The following is a 17158-nucleotide window of genomic DNA, read 5'->3' as shown; positions in this document are numbered from 1 at the left end:
GACTACTTCTAAACCGGAACTACGGCTTATGCGGGTACGCGCTAACGAGGTTCCACTGTATTGACCTGTATCTCTCATCTTTTATCTTTCAGGTCTGTGGTAGTTTCGCTTCGCTTGCTTCCTAAGCTCCTAGGGTCTTTCCAACAGTTCAGGGAGGGTATTGACACTCATTATGTCACCATGTAAGTTTACAGTTTCATTCGCTGAAACAATGCGTAAACATTGAAAACGTGACTCACTTCACAATGATTGCACGCGCTATCACAGGTGGGCCGAACGCGAGCATCGCATGATGCAACATTTTCTAAACGACCTCGTCAACTACATGGCAACCCATCGTGACGGGAAAGCAACGGCACACAAGTGGTACGTTCTTGTAGCGTTTGGCTGCCGAGTATCTCTCATGTGGGACATTGTTGGATTACGACGGATTTATTAATTTTTTGAAAATCTTGTCCGTTGCTCTATTGCAGTTACAGCCACACAGACCAGATTCAAGTGCGGCTGCATTTCTTGTCGTGCGTTTTTTCGACAGCTGGGTCGCCAGACTCCTTTCGTAAGTGCTTGTCGAAACACCGTCGTATTTAGTTTTAAAGTCATACAGATCGTGAGGAGAGAGGCTAGAAGCAAACCTGGAGGAGAAGAAAAAACAAGGAGGGTGGAATTTGTAATCCTCTCACTGCATACGTGAATACATCGCGTGATGTAGTGGGAAGGTTTTGGAACCTTTCTTTCACTCTTACGTTGTCAAGAGTAATTCCTTTTGCAGGCAATAAGAATTAGTCGAGGTGAACTTCGTCAAGGGCGACACAAACACATAAGTCTTCAACGTCCTAGAAACGATGAATTTCATTCATCCCTTTTCCTGTTTCTGTTGTTATCAAAGCCTTTACTGCACGTGGGAACATCCCATTTGTGCTGGTTGCTAGCGAAGCATTAGTTCTTTACCATTGCATTACTCTTTACCAACATAGCAATGTCGACAATCAGTTTTGTCACCTTTGTCCTGCAACATGGTAACCACCAAGCTTTCCTCTTTGTAGGCCTAAACCAAGAACAGCTCGATGTACTGTGGTCCTGCCTTGCACTGGACCCTGAATGCAGCAATGAATTGTTCTCGTGGCTTCTGAATCAAGTTCGCAGTCGAGAACAGCATGCTTTGGGTGCAGACCTCTTCAAGCACCTGCTACTGCAGAAGGTAAGGCCATCCCTCTGCACGCAGTTTAACACCGAGCGTAGTGTTCTATGGTTGAACCTGGTAAAACCACTCTGCTTTGCATGATTGTTGTTTTGTGTAAAACCCAAAAGACTGAAGACAGAACTTACCAAAGCACAAATGCGGATACATACTGCGTACCTGCCAACTCTCCCGGATTACCCGGGAGACTCCCGAATTTCGTTCAGACTTTGGCGAAAGTATAAACCTGAAAACACAAGGGCCTGAACGTAGTGTGACTCAGCTCAGGGCTCAGAAATGAAGCCAAAATGACTGGTTTTTGTACTTGCAGCTACCTCAACTTCCGGCGGCTACTACCAGCATGACGGCTCTAAATCTGCTGCAGCAGCTAAGCAGCCAAGCCCAAGAAGCAGCTAGCGTGAGTAGAAGGAATGGTGTCACTATATACAGTAGAATCTCGATGAGACGGTCACGGACGATGCGAATTCTTTTTTTCGGTCCTGTCCGGAATGCCTATTCTTCCCATGTATTAAGTTTGGATGATACGAAAGCGTTATCTTGCCTTCACGGATGATACGGACCAGCTGAGGATGGAGAGCATGCGAGTCATGCTGCTCCTTCTTTCGAAAAGGGGGGGTGATCATCACCATGGTCACCACGAACTCCTTTACGTCATGTCGTTGCAAGCCGTGACTCTCTGAAGCAATGACTTTGGTGGTGGTGGAGGAGATAAGATCAAAAGGATTACACGGCCCAAACCTTATCACCTTATCTCTGTTTTGACCTTTTACCCCCCCTTGCAAAAATAAGCCGTGAAGCTGCGTGACATCCCACTGGCGGAAAATAGCGACCAGAACACGTGGAGGGAACATACCAGGACAACTTCTGGCAAGATTACGAATCACCATTCCGCAAGTCGGCTTCACCTAACGCCTGCGTGCTTTAGGAGAAGCTCGCTTTAGAACATAGTTGCGCGACTCACGGGTGGAAAGCACGTGCTGGGTCTTTTGAAACATCTCGCGAATTTTGGCAGCAATGGCCAAAAATGGAGACACAAAAGTGTTATGACCGACCCCTTTCACTAACAGGAATGACAAATGAACAGTCACTGTCTATTTTCTTGCCTCAATTTTTATTTTTGTTTGATACGAATTTCGGATGATATGAATTTTTTCCACTACCTCGTGAGGTTCGTATTATCGAGATCCTACTGTAGTGCACTGTTTTTATCTAGTTGTGCTAGGGCTGTGCAAATACTCAAATGTGCAAGTATATGTATATATTTGAAACGTTCTAATATCTAATCAGATAGTTGTAGATGAGATTCAATTTGATTGTTGAATTGATTAGCGATATTTAAAAATAAACATTATACTTTTTTGAATATCGCGTTGATAAGGTATAAGTATTTCTTTTTTTTCATTAGGCCACTCTCGCCAGGTTCTAATGTGCAGAATTTGTGCTGAATTTGTATTTACACAAAGTATCGGAAAAGCTGTATCATGTTAACACGTGCCTGCACGCTTTTGCTAGGTGTCACGATTCTGTAAGTCAGATTCACCTCATGCTTGTGTGCACTAGGTGAGGCCTGATTACGGTACAGTGTTGCTGGACTGCTTTGTTTTCCGCATTAGAAATAAAATATTTGTGTTTTTGTATCTACTGGATTATTCTATCTGTGCTCATATTCGATTTCGGTAGTTTTCAATATTCAATATGAACTTGAGAACCACTACACGCACAGCCCTCGTTCTTACAGTGTTTGCATCTCAATCTGACAGTAATGTGGAAACATGTCTGCATCCGACTCTGTGTGTGATATTACAGTCAGATACAAGGAAATCACTGGTTATGTGAGATCATTGCTACTGATCGTGTCTAACATGGAATACCTTCTGTAGGCATGTGGAATAAACCAGCTCTGGGAAATAGCACTAAAGGCGCTGAGTACTGACGTCAGTATGGCTGCCATCCAGTACCTCAACAACTTCTACTTCAACGGTTTGTAACTTTTGGTGCCGTATGCCATCATTCAAAAACAAAACAACAACAATGCTGTTGGTTTGTTTTCCTCAACAACAATAAAGTATATGCTTAATGCTGGTTGATGCTCTTGTGCTGGTTGTGCAGTGCACCATGGAACACTAGAACACGAAGAAGAATTCATTCAGCGCTGCATGAAAAGCCTCTCTGTAGCCTCGGATGCTCTATCCAATGTAAGATGCCTTTAAATGCCATATTTACAAGCAGATAAGTTGTGACTAGATGTGCGGCAGTTTTCAAGCCAAAATGCAAATTCCTTTTACAATAGTCGCCGCAGCGAGAAGAGATTACGCTGATGGTGGTGCAGAGGGCGCTGCAGCTGCTCAAGATGCACCTGGAAGCCTTCCTGCGGCGGTATGCATTCCACCTGCGGCGGTGGGCTCTGCAGGAACCACACCACGGGACAGGGGGACAGCTACCGCACCTGTTGCTTCTTCTTCCTCACCGGGCTGCAGCCAGCCCTGCGGCTCCAACTCCAACAGCACTTGAAGGGGGAGTGGGGACAGCCGGAACTCGTCTGCGTGTCGTCTGCCAACCTGCTGGGTTGCCCCACAAGGTGAGTTGCTGTGTGAGATCCGTTCAATACAAGTTTGAGCGCAGATAGAGATGGAAAATGCATTTCTTTTTTTCTTTCTTTTTTTTTTAGTCTGGTGCTTTTTATATCTTCCATCATTCTGTCATTGATATTTAAATGCAGTTTATTTGGTTAAATGGGTCATACACAGGGCCTTGTATTTCTGGGTTAATCACAGTAAAACCTGTTTTGACCCCCTATCTGTATCATCGCCACTTGTGATAAAACCCAAAACACCCTGAAAACTGACTTTGCAGTGTGCCAGTTCAGCCACCAATGATTAAAAGAAGGAACAACTGAGAGACATGGGACTCGTAGACAAACACGAAGAAGTTCTGTTTTGAGAACTTCTTGCGTCTCACTGTTCGGCAGAAAATGTGATGTCGCAGACCGGCAAACGAGAGGAGGAGCTTTTCTGATCCTCGATACTGAAAGCTGTCTCGTGCACACCAGGATTGCGTGCTGCCATTACACTTTTTGCACAAATTTGCTCGCAGTCCCAATTTCTACATCTCCTGACATTTTTTTCGAGTTCCATGTTCCTTTAGAAGTGCACTCATTATACGAGTATTTGTGATCGTATTAATGAAGTGGAGAACATCAAACCAAGTACTGAGATGAGCATGCAAGCACCTCATAGGAAAATACCGTATTTACTCGCGTATAGGATGCACATTTTTTTACCCCAACACATAGAGCTATTGAGGGGGTAGCATTCAACACGTGGTGGCAAATTGGAACCCAGCACTGGCCAGCGTTGCGCGGTACAATGCGGCCGTGCTACTAAAGTCGTGCTGCGTTTTATTGTTTGGGGAACAAAAAGGTATCAGCATTGCGGCACTTAAGTTGGAGGTGCATTCAATACGCCAGTGCATCTAATATGCTAGTAAATATGGTAATATGCATCGAGAAGTGACATAGGGCGTGCTGGAAGTGTGCTTCAAAACAAAATGCTTTTACGGCTCACAAAAACGACTAGAGCCTGAAGTTTTCGGGAAATATTTTTTTTCGAAATTCGGGGGTTAAGAATCGGGTAAATAAACGTGTGCACTAAATTCGTGCGAATTCGGGTGGAAAAACTTCCAGTATGCTAAATTCGGGGAGAAATCGGGCTCAGCTACTCAAACTAACTGTAGTGGTTTGGTACAAACGGTGATGTAACTGCATTTGCTGCCAAACAATTAAGTTATTGCCTTCCTACAGATGTCTCAATGAAGACAGTTTGCCGGGTAAAAATCGGGTTTCGCCCTAAATAGGCAACCTTCAATTCGAGGTGCAAATTTGGGGAAGAAGCGTGTAAAACCCTAAAACTTCAGGCTCTAAAAATGGCTTGGTTTGATGCAGATTACGCTGGAGTTGCAGAGCAATGACTTCGTAGCCGACTTGCGTGCCGAGGTCTCGCACTGGTGGGAGAAGCTTGAACAGGTAACTGAAAACAAGTTCCAGATATTCAATTAGTTATTAGATATTTGCCTCGAACCGATATTGGAAAAAATGGACTTTGTTCACGGATTCAGGCAAGCCAGATAGATTCCGATCTTGGAGGGCCGGTTCCGAGCTGTTCCTCGCCAGGGCTGATCCGTATGATCACTCAGGGACAGGAGCTCACCACAGATCTGGATGAGAAGACCCTCTCTGAAGTGGGCTTCAAAGATCATCAGGTGAGGAAATAATAAGGATTTAATTTGATCTGTTGAAATGTATTGAGGGGACAGAAGCTAAAACTGTAGGTTATTTTTATGGCACATATGGTCTATCGACATGGCTAAGGAACAAATTGTACAAAGGCTGTTGTACAAATGGAAGGAAGATTACTCAATAGTTTTATTGATTTGATAGTGTGTATTAACAATCCCATAACACATGAGAAAACGGAACTTGTGTTCCTACTTGGAACACTATGGGAGCCTTAAGAGGGGATACGACCTCCGGCGGCCCCATGTATTCTCTATGGGCGAAACAATTCGATCTTTTGCAGCTAATACTGAACCGATTTGGACCAAAATGGCCTTGTTCGATAGATTTTAGAATTTCAAAAAATTCGCATTGGAGACATTTGCATTTTTTTTTTCAGAAGCTTTTAAAAACCTTACGAAAGCTGCAAAAAATTTATAAGTTCGGTCTCTCGCTTTTGGAAGTTCGTAGCTCGTTTACTGTGGCACATATGTGAAATGTAATCAGTAGCATTTACGCGGAATTCTTTCTTGAATATTTACGTGTCCATGTCATGTCTGTCAATGCCTCCAGTTGTTCACAATATTGAAAAAACTTAAGGTATGTACGGCTCCGTGAACTGCCCCGTCTTGCCATCGTACAGTAGCGCCACATTGCTGGTCAGAAGAGAACTTCATATCGTTCCGCGGAATGCAGTCACTGTTCTGGCACCCTATCCCAGAATGGGTTTCCCCGGCAGCGGAAGCGCGAAATTGAGGTCGTGAAACTTGTCTGAAGAGATCCACGTTGAGTAGGTCGTCGCAAAATAATGGGAAGGCCTTGAGTGAGAATAGGGAGAATAGGCGGCATAGACCAGGAAAGCTTTGCTACACAGCCACACAATATTCGTCTCGCATCGCATGCACGTAAAAAGAACGGTAGGGTTAGGGGAGGGGAGGCACAGTGAGACCGAGTGGTGTTATCATTCGCTCTCCCGATGTGTTGACAGAAGACAGCTTTTTTTCTTTTTTTAATGAGGTGATATCAAACAGTCAAAGACTGGATTATGGAAAGGCCGAAAAATAAGGAATTCCAAGAGGATGTCTGCAAAATAAATAATTTATGAATAAAACGTTGAAATAGACTCCACGTAGAAATTCACTTTTTAACATAACTTTTTCAAAAGAAGCTCTTTCTCTATCCACAGCTGTAAGATCAACCCCAGTACACGAGGGATGCTGCCAAAAAGTGGCATGCGGTGGACAAAGTCATACAAAGTTATTTTAAATGCATAAAAAGCATTTAGCACATTAATTCCCAATACCTGTCCTGAGCACAGCGTTGTGGATGTAGCTGATGTAGCAGATGTAACTTTTCGAATATATATTTTTCCTTTCTTGGTGGCCTCTGGCTTTCGATAGTTCAGTCTCCCCAGTTCTCGGGCTCGGGGTCCAATGATGGGTGTCACATATTACACCCAAAAGAAGGGTGCTTATTGGTATATTGACTCAAAAAATGGCAAGTTCTGAAAAAAAAAGGCTTGCTTCCAAAATTCACGGAACACTATTTGCACTGATGTACTGCAACCTGCATTTGCAAGTCTGAGCGTCTTAGCTGCCTAGACTCTTGGGGACATGTTTACAAAAAGAAAGTGCCTGGTGGGCGATTGCCAGTGAATGACTTGTACTACCCACTCAATGAATTTTAGAGGAGATGGTGTCGCTCTATATATTTGGCAACCCGAACGTGATTGTCGTCGTGTACAATAAACACTTGCAATAACACAGTCATCTCCACTTTTACTTTTTGTTTTCTGCCTAAGTGATCGAAAGTACGTTATCTAAAGGGAAGTTTGATGAAACGATTTATTCCCTGTATTAATTCTCAACAATTCTATCCTACTTACTTTGTAGAGCTCATTTTTTATCGCAGTTGGAATAACAATTTCCGTACCTTGGCTTCCTTACTTTTCAACCTTACGGTAATTCGGTTTTCTGGCTTTCCGGCCTGCTGATAGTTCGGTTTTCTGAATTTTCAGCCTTCTGATCGTTCGATGTTTTAATTTTTCGGCCTTTTAAGTTTCGACCTTCTGATATCTTGTCTAGGTTTCGAAGGATACATGTATGTCGTAAGGGAACCGGAAAAAAGTTCCCGGAAAAAATTTCCCCGGAAGAAATGTCCCCGGAAAAAATGTTCCCGGAAGAAATGTCCCCTGGAAAATATGTCCCCCGGAAAAAAATGTCTCCTCGAGAAACATCCACTCTTGGTACGCGTGGAATTTATGCGAAATCCCCGGTTGCGATATTGCAGGTCTTCATGTCCTCCGGCTCAAAATAAATACTAAAATTCCTAACCACCTACTAAGGGTTTTTACTTTGAAAGCTCGACCTACTTTCACTTGCGATTTCTCGTAGGGAATACACAGCAATCAATTTCACGTTCGTTGATACAACGTGACACAGGTTCGAATCCTGTCACCAGGTGTGCTCTCTGAGGTTTTCCCTGGGTTTTCCGTCGGACTTTCCTGATGAATGTCGGCTCACTTAGCCCTGAAGTCGGCCCAGGACGCATACTAACCCCCTGTCACCCTCCCTCCTGCTGTCCTCTGTCCACGCCTGTACATCGCATACAGCAATAGTTGCTTCGCAGCGCTAACACGAAAAAACATTTTCTCTGCTAATTAGCACAAATGTGAAGTGTCACAAAAAGTAGTACGCCGTCCAGTTTCAACAAATCAGGAGAGAAGACGTCATTCGGATTGACCAGGAGCATGTCAAGTTCTTTTTTAGAAGTGTGCAGATCGACGTGCACGGTGATGTGTAAAGAGGAAAATAAAATGCGGGGCGAAAGCAACAAAATTGACAGACAAAAATATATTTCAATATGTCTAGCGGTATCGCATCTCGGGAGCCCTATGACTGTACAGGCCGCATTGTTGCAAGACACAATAAGTAAATTCACCAAAACTGACGCACAGCAACTACCTAGGCAAAGAAATGCTATGTGTGGATACTGAATAGTCATATTAAAATGGAATTGTATACGAATAAATTAAGCGACTCGTTGAATAACCGTAATTGGATACATATACAACGTGTATTGGAATACAAACATGTACGGTACATATATGTATGCGTAAGTATAGCGCTTACTCTTTTTTTGTGTGTGTGCGTTCTCCATGTGCCGGGTCTCTTCAAATATATTCAGTTTAGTAGAAGCATCAATTCGATGTGGAATTCGAACATTGAATTCCATATTTGAATTGGAAATGAAATAGGATATACGATTACTCGCTTCGGTGCTCAAAAATCCAAACATTCACACCGTCCTATGGTGGTTTTGGAATGGGGTAGGGTCCTGCACTCAACGCAGGGAAACATCCCACATCATCATCATCCATTCATCTATGTTGTTGTTGTTGTTGTATATGGTAAAAAGTCAACGTCCGAAGTCAACCAGTCCACGCGTACCAAAAGTGAATTTTCCTCAGGGGACGACATTTACGAACAACACAGCTGAACAGAAAAGTGGGTACAATCCGACGAATTACACATATTGAAGAATATGGCCTGACGTTGGGAGCAGCCGACAGTCTGTGCTTCTTCTGGGCACCCTTCTCATTGCTGGCGGCAAATTTAAAGGGAACGTTCTGAAATCGGATATCCATATGTGTGCGAAAGCCGCTCGTCTGTGGAAACTATAAGAAGGAAATTTCGCCATGGTACAACAAAACATATTAAATTAACAGCATATAAAGCATTAGTTCCGAGTGGCTAGGGACTAACATCTCAATTTTTTTCTTTTACAAATCAATCAATGAAAACATTAGGAAGGGAGTGGCCTCAAGACAGAAGCCGCCGATATTTCGAACAGAGACTGTTCTTCAGAGACTGTTCTTCTGCAACAGTCTCTGTTCGAAATATCGGCGGCTTCTGTCCTCAGGGAACTCCCTTCCTACATCTCTACCGGTTCGCTGGATTTCTACCCATCTACAATCAAAACATTAGTTCCCCTCATTTAGAGTATGCATCTGCAGTCTTGGATCTCTGCACATCCACGCTGTCCGAGAAAAAAAAAAAAACAAATAAAGAAGACAAAATGCAAAGGTCTGCTCCACGGCTTATCTTGTTTAGGTTTCGGAGGACTTATTCGGTTAATGTTTGTAGCGACAAATAAATGCAGATTCACTTGCACACAGACGCAAGGTAAATACACTAAATCAGAATAGTCAGTTAAATACAAAATGCGTCCGCAAAATGTTCTAGTGTGAGAACTCGGCGCCAAAGAAAAATCAGCAGGTGAATATAAATAAGCGAGGGCCAACGAAATATAACATTTGGACTCCGCGCTGCGTCCAGAAAGTCAGACAAGCTAAAATAGCATAACATCAAGAAGTCACCAGATGCAGTCCACAAAGGGACAAAAGGGAAGAATTGGCTTTCGTCGGAACCTCCTTCTTTCTTTGTAGCTGAGTTGACCTTGGCAACCCAAACATGGCGTGAAATCCCTGCATCTCAATAGTCAAGGAGGTCACACGTGTTTTTGGGACTACACAATCCTGCGGAGGAGTGAGTTATTTGTACTAAGGGCAATGGTTACAGCTTCCTCTAGGCTGAGACCCGTATGTTCGTGTGGCGCCATCTACGAGCGAAAAAATCGTGAATTGGAGATGCCGCCTCACTCGTATCCCCTCTTAAAGGGACGTTAGAGTGCAAAAAGTTCTCCTCGCAGAATCAAAGGTTTCGTTACCTTGACACCAACAGAAAAGTAACGGTATTCATCCATCATTTCTGATTTATAAGTATAAGAAACCACATTTTTCGCTTTCCCCCGTCCTCTGCTTCTCAAGAAATGCAGCGATACGGAGAGGCCAGTCAAGACCTTTTTTTTTTGTACCGTGCCACATCACTCTGCAATATTTCAAAACAGAACGATGTGTTGATTTTATAAATTTCTCTTCTCTGTCTTTGTGCCTCTCTTGTTTTATAAACGCGTGTTTCCATTTCAGTTGGTGTTTGTCTCCGTGGGAGCAGCTCGAAATGCTGGCCGCAAACGTGTGGCAGGGGGCGACGGAGTTACCGGTGGTATGGGTCCCGAAGCAGCGTGTCTGCTTCCATGCCCAGCGAGGGACCGCCTTCCCACTCTGCTGCTGCTGCGCCCCGCGTACCTAGATCAGCTGTTTGCCCTGATGCAGCAGCTGGGGAACGTACGCACCCGCAACCGTGCTGGGGTATGTCATTGGTTCGTTGGCCATACCCCCTTCCATACTCATTGTATGAGGGGCCATAAAAAAGTGTTTTACCAGTTTTAACCCTAAAACACGAGGGCCTACGCATAGTGGACCCCCCATAATCCCAGATTTCCCACATATTAGTTGCACCACAATTTCTCTCATAATAACTAATTAATTTACATTACACTTAGACCCTGAAGTTTTAGGGTTAAACCCGATTTTTCCCCGAATTTGCACCCCGAATTGAGGTTCACCGGTTTAGGGTTAAACCCGATTTCTACCCGCAAAACTGCACCTAAGCTAGGCACCTCACGGCAATGACATACTAATTTTTCACAAAATACACGGTTGATCTCAACGTCTGATACTCTGGATAGGCTGTACAACGAACGTTTCTCCGACAATAGAGCCCGATTTATCCCCAAATTCAGTCTGATGGTAATTTTTCCGCCCGAATTTGCATGAATTTTCGTCATCAAGTGATTGTCCTGAATCTTACCCCCCGAATTTGGAAAACAATAAAACCCGAAAACTTCAGGGTCTAATTACACTGTGTGCCCACTATTGTTGCAGGAGCCAGTGCTTCACACAAAGGCCCAAGTACTCTCTCGTAGGGTCTGGGAAATACTTACGATGCTTCCAACATCACCAGCCATCTTGCGTGATTTTGTCACCATTGCTAAGGTAAGTAACTGCTCAGAATGCACCATATGAACCGGAATGTAGGTTCTAACCCGAATATGGTTAGACTCCCCCCTCCCCCCTTCTTTCCCCGCAACTTATGAACCGTACAAAAATTAATGTGGCAAAAGACACAGTGAAGAAATGCAGTGTAAGTGACAAGCACATTGAGCAAACAAAGCAAATTCAGCAAAGGAGAAGAAGAAAAACGAATTCGTGGCATCCGCCACACAATGTGTAGTGTTGTTCTTTTTTTTTTCTTTTTTTTTTCATCCAATGATCAGCATACAAGATGTGGGTCAAGTTTTTCTGATGTATTTGCATAAAAAGGTGCAGCCTAATTCCGGTTTGTGTGGCAATTTCATGCTTTTAGTGTTTCCCCCGCTTTGTTTTCTACTGTTGATATTAACATTGCCTTGAGTTTGAGGGGAAAACACAGGACGAACACAGGACGAGGTGAACAGATAGACTCACGTGAGTCTATCTGTTCACCTCGTCCTGTGTTCGTCCTGTGTTTTCCCCTCAAACTCAAGGCAATGTTAATATCAATTAAACACCAGCTAGCTTGCCTCCTCCTGCTATGTTTTCTACTGTGACTGGAACCACAATATTTTGCCGCAGGATTCAACAACAGAGAGCACTGCAGCTACGATGCACGTCCTTCTGAATCCAGAAGTGCCACAGAAGCTGCTGTATTCCCTGCAGATCGTAGAGTCTCTGCGACAGCAGAGCATGCGACCGTCTGCCACTTTGAAGGTAACTTCGCTGCGGGTTTTCTGTGTTCCCTGTAGTGTTACGCAGAATAAGCCACCAGTTGAAGAAATCCCTGATCCTCTCCAAGATTTGCAACTCCCTGCTATTTGGCAGGGAACAGCAGGGAGCAGCTTTGGCAGTGGCCCAAGAAATGCATTTTGTCATGCACATTATAGTGAAAAATATTAGAAATCTGCGACATGGCATAGAGAAATGAAAGTAAGGTGCGATGTGACATTGGGATACGTATGCAACAGGCCGTACAGCGCTGTAAAACGTTAGTGTAGAAGTACAGGTGTAACAGGGAGCGTAGCATAGGAACGTACACGTTATAGACGCATCATGCGACATCTGCAATATCTTTGATGAGAAAGTGCGAAATAATACGGAGGTGCCACACAGGCCACAGATGCACCTGTGTTGCCAACAATGTTCAGTTATGCACACAGTGTGTTACACACTGGTGAGCGCTGAAATTTTTTATCTCCAGGTAAAGAGCCCAGTCGGTGGCGTTGCTCAGGTGTGTGTTACTCTCCCCCCCACCCCTGCAAATATTGCATCCCTTTCGGTACCAGGCGGCACACGATAATTAACAATATCATATCACCCTCAGAAAAGAAAATTGCGTGCTTTCAGAGGGCTCCTCGCATCGTTTTTTTGGGTCTTTGGAATCACCGCACCGCAGACGAAAGGTGTAACGGCGGTACTGATGGCCACGACACCTGGTGCGGACCGGATCCCTCTAGTGATGTCACCGAGTCTAGTTCCCTCAATGATTTCGACGCCAGTAACGTCCAGTTCTTTCTCAACGATGCAAGCATTATTGTACATGTCACGCAAATTTTACTCTCCCAATTTTACTGTACCATAATTTTGTACAAATTATTTTCAGGGACGAAAGGCAACACCTTCGAACAGTAATGTCGAAGCTAGCGGGACGCATCAGACATGGGCCGAAAAGGTAATGTGTGCTCTAAAATTGCTGCAACGAGGATAATTATGGATATCTCGGGGGGGGAACCAACATCATTTCAGTTTGTGGCTTGCGGCGGACTGCGGCACCTCTTCGACATTTTTGCCTCGGGTGTCCTGCACCCAAGGGAAGGCGAAGAATGGAACGAGGTAAATCCAGCTTGAGTTGACAGTCGGACATGAGGGTTACTACTTGATGCTTTGTTTCATGCTGCACTCTTATATCCACAGTGGGCAGAGGACTGTTTGGCGTGTCTCCTACGTGTCATCTATCACTTCGGTCTCGAAAGCGGGCAAGGGATCGACAGCCCGACCGTCGACGAAGTTCCCGACACGGCGCTGGAAGCGTCGCGCAAACGAGCCAAACGCCACAAGAAAGGGTCGGTGGAGCGACTGGTAGTTCCTAAATTAAACCAGGTATGCAATTTTTTTTTTTTTGTGACTCTGACTTTGGAGTCTTCAGAGAATTCACAATTACTTTGAAGGCTCCGACTCTGGAAGTATGGGAGCCAACGGGACATGGACACACAAACTAGCTGAATTGTCAACACATTCATCGTACAACACGAAGGAACCGGTGCGGATGTGGCATCGTAGTAAACGTGTTGATAGTGGAGCTAGCGTGCGAGTGTCAGTTTTGTACTGTCCATGTTCTGGTGACTCGTACGCTGCCTACATGATGCATTTATGCCACGATGCCAATTTCCCTGTTTTAGTAGGTCCTGCAGCATGAGCAATTTTGTAAAGCAGGCTTCACCACGTGCAGGGTAGCATCAGGCGAAGCCCACTTTCGGGAGGTGTCGTTCATCTTGGCGGTAGTTGAATATTCAGAAACTCGAATACTGGGTATTCGATTCGCGAATCAAATACTTACAGTGATTGATATTCGATTCGAATTCGATAACTCGAGTACCCGCACAACCCTAAAAATAGGAGATTCCTTGTGAAACGAAGGGTTCCGTGATGAATTCCAGATTCTGCGAAATCGCGGATTCGCGGTAAACCTGGGGCCTTAATCAGAACGTGGCAGCAGCACCAAGTTTGCTTTTGTTTTGGGCAGGGAATTCGCTTGGAATAGTCAGTGATAACTGTGGTGTTATGTTAGTATTTCGCATGGTGACATTATTCATAAAGCAACAGTGTCCTTAGCTGCACTCTGGATGCGTATGGTTGCTTTAAAGCTCAGCTCCGCCGATTTTCGACTGCGACAGAATGGAGCCATGCTTGGGCTGTGCGTTCGTTTCCGCACAGGGAGCATACATGTGAAAAATTTTCACTCATTTGTTTGTAGTTTTTAAGAAAACAATTTTTTAAATTTTCCTGGCACGGCGGTCCTGTGGTCGGCAAACCCTGACCAATCCCGGCTTCGTCCTGGCTTAGCCGCGCTCGTGGCTTGGCTAACGCCAAATCGTCGATGCGATGGCGGAGATCTATGGGCGAAGGTGAATGTTTTGGGTGTGTTCCGTGATAATTGCTGTCGTTAATAGCCTCAAAGATAGTTTTGCCGGTCTTTTTAACAAGCCTTACAGGATGGCCTCGTTGTGCAACGACGGCCGTCGTGAGCGGACATTCTGTGCTCGCACTCTGCTTCATGCTACCAACAAGACCTAACACCTAACGTGTGACGTACACTTACGCATTCTCAATAGCTTTGGCAGTGCACTATGCGCGGACTTGCTGCGCGTGCAGAAAGCACCACCAAAGCTATTGAGAACGAGAACGTGCTCGAAGACGAAGTATTCCTTATAAGAAACATGATAAAACGGTGCGGTGGTCCCCGATAGCTCGTGACAGCTGTTTCAGCACGATACAGCGGCCATGACGGAGTGTAAACACAAACTGGTTGCCAGGCAGAGCTGGCTAGGTGTGGCTATCCAATCCGCGCAGTTCCAAGTATGACGTCACAAGTGGAACCGCCGCCCGGTAGTTTTTCTCAAATTTCTCACGAAGGAGTATGAAAATTTGGAAAGCAATGTGCGTTTATGAATGAAGCTGGGACCACGGTTCTGAATATCACAACGTCTTCATACTTTCGGAACAGCAGCGGAGCTGCACTTTAATACATACTGCGCTACACTCAGTTATCCGGATACTTGTAATCCGTACTATCGAAGGGGGAACTAAGGCGTCTGGATGAGCGACACATGACCGTACATCGAAGTTTATTCAAGAAGGAGGAGCTTAAAGGAGCAGTCTAGAGGCCCACAACTTTGTTTCTGTTTTTGGTCAGTATGGAATGTTAGGCGGCCGAAAACAGTTTTCCCACAATTAGTGCAACCGTAGCGAAATTGGGACGCCTGCAATAGCTCCCCAAACCTGCCGTGCGCAAAACACCCTCCTTCGCCTTCACGATAGGCACGTGATGAGCGCCACCACGCGCGTCACTATGTGACGCAAGTGGTGAGGACGCTCCTCATTGGACCTGGGATCACATGATCGCGGTGAGCAACATCGCGCGGGCCGGATCGTCTGCTACCGCTTCGGAGACGCCATGCGTTCTCCGGCTACGTGATGTCCGAAACAGAGGGTTTGAAGGCTGTCCACGACACAACCACGATTTTTTGGGAGCGCGAACGCCACGGGAAGAACGAGTGGTGCAGCCCGAAATTAACTGCGCTTGTACAGCGAAAACCCCGTGCTTCCAGACAGTGTGTAGCCTGTCCGACAGTCTTCACCGCGCAGTTGGTTCAGTGGCTAACAGGTGGCGCCACAATACCGCCGCCATCGCTTGCTTTCTGCTACTGTGAATTCTGAGATTGCACAGAAGCGCGGATATATTACTCCTGTGATCGTAATCTTATTTTCTCAGGCTGCATATATGCTTTGTTCTTTTTAGAAAACGTGATATAAATCACATAAAGAATAGAAGTCCACAAGAAACAGCTCGCAATGTTCGTAGCAGACGGTTTTTCCTGCGAACAAATGAGGGGCTCCCTACCACCAACGTCACAGTAGAGTGGGTGTGGTCTGAGTTGGAGCGCTCCGGCCTGTCACCGCGGCAGCGATTTTCCAAATTAATTGCACCGTGGTGAAACAACTTTGGACAGAAATATTTTGTGGGAATGCTTTTCACATACTGCTTTACAAGATGACAGCAGTTTTTGGCCATGTTAGATACCACTTTAATGCTTCTTTAATGTTACACTCTAACAGGTGTTGCTAGACATGCTGGGGAGTGGTGAAAAATCTGGCAGCGAAGCTTCAGACCAGGAGTCTTCCAGCCTAGAACGTCTCCTTTCCGGTGCGCTGGGAGCAGGCACCGCATCCTGTGACCCCCATCAGTTGAGAACCGGCTTCTGGGGTAGGGCTCACGTGGTCCACTGTGCCATGCGACTTCTAGCATCCTGGGCTCACTCGCGACCTACAGAACACCTCCTACTTCAGCCTGGCTCGCGCCTCGATTCCTGGCTCAAGCAGCTTGTCCTCGATGACCCAGACGTGAGTTCTCAGAAGTCCGGAGTGCACATTGTGCATTTTGTTTCGGATTGCAGTTGTATGACACGCGTATTCCATTGTGCAGCCTGCAGTGCGGCGTGAGGCATGCACTGGCTTGTACAGACTATGTCTTGGCGTTACTACGGATGGCAAATCGGGCCAGTCGCACGTGGGACCTCTCTTGGCAAGTCTGTTGGGATTCTTGCCGGCTGCACAAAACATGAAGCTGCTGCACCCTGATGTGAGTCTGCAGTTCTACCCTTAGTATCATATGTTGTGTTGATAATGTTTGACTGTCTACTTAGTATACTGGCTTCATCCTGTAGACAAGTCTTTCCAAAAATTTAGAAGTGCCTCACTGGCTGTAGTGTCAGTGTAATGTTGCATTGCTCTTGGTGAGATATCAGCTGAATGAGTGAGTTATTGTGAGTTGCGGAAAATAAATTTAGAGAGAGCACTTTTAGTTTTCTGAATTAGAAGCCTTATAGGTTTATCCTAGCCATGTTAGAAAAGAATGTACACTTAAATCTGAATAAAATGGTATCTTATGTTATGTTGCATTATTAACATAGTGCGAAAAGGTGCAGGATGTCAGTGTATGACCTTTGTTTTCCAGTTCCACAAGAGCCATACTAGT

General features: G+C 45.1%; 1 protein-coding gene across 1 annotated transcript in view; it reads left to right on the top strand.

Annotated features, from left to right (window-relative positions):
* Positions 1–17158, top strand: part of LOC135396901 (ubiquitin carboxyl-terminal hydrolase 34-like) — a 68592-nt gene that overhangs the window by 16210 nt on the left and 35224 nt on the right. The window contains exons 18-35 of the mRNA XM_064628126.1: positions 93–182; positions 268–366; positions 474–556; positions 1044–1198; positions 1509–1595; positions 3079–3178; positions 3308–3393; positions 3489–3776; positions 5139–5219; positions 5312–5455; positions 10456–10677; positions 11254–11364; positions 11983–12117; positions 13007–13075; positions 13150–13236; positions 13318–13503; positions 16240–16524; positions 16607–16762. Of these exons, the coding sequence (XP_064484196.1) occupies positions 93–182; positions 268–366; positions 474–556; positions 1044–1198; positions 1509–1595; positions 3079–3178; positions 3308–3393; positions 3489–3776; positions 5139–5219; positions 5312–5455; positions 10456–10677; positions 11254–11364; positions 11983–12117; positions 13007–13075; positions 13150–13236; positions 13318–13503; positions 16240–16524; positions 16607–16762 (2464 nt within the window). The remainder of the gene's footprint in view (positions 1–92; positions 183–267; positions 367–473; positions 557–1043; positions 1199–1508; positions 1596–3078; positions 3179–3307; positions 3394–3488; positions 3777–5138; positions 5220–5311; positions 5456–10455; positions 10678–11253; positions 11365–11982; positions 12118–13006; positions 13076–13149; positions 13237–13317; positions 13504–16239; positions 16525–16606; positions 16763–17158) is intronic.

The sequence above is a fragment of the Ornithodoros turicata genome, chromosome 6 (genome assembly GCF_037126465.1).
Source record: "Ornithodoros turicata isolate Travis chromosome 6, ASM3712646v1, whole genome shotgun sequence".
Taxonomy (NCBI): domain Eukaryota; kingdom Metazoa; phylum Arthropoda; class Arachnida; order Ixodida; family Argasidae; genus Ornithodoros; species Ornithodoros turicata.
Note: the sequence above shows the minus strand (reverse complement) of the source record. Positions and strands in the feature narration are given on the sequence as shown.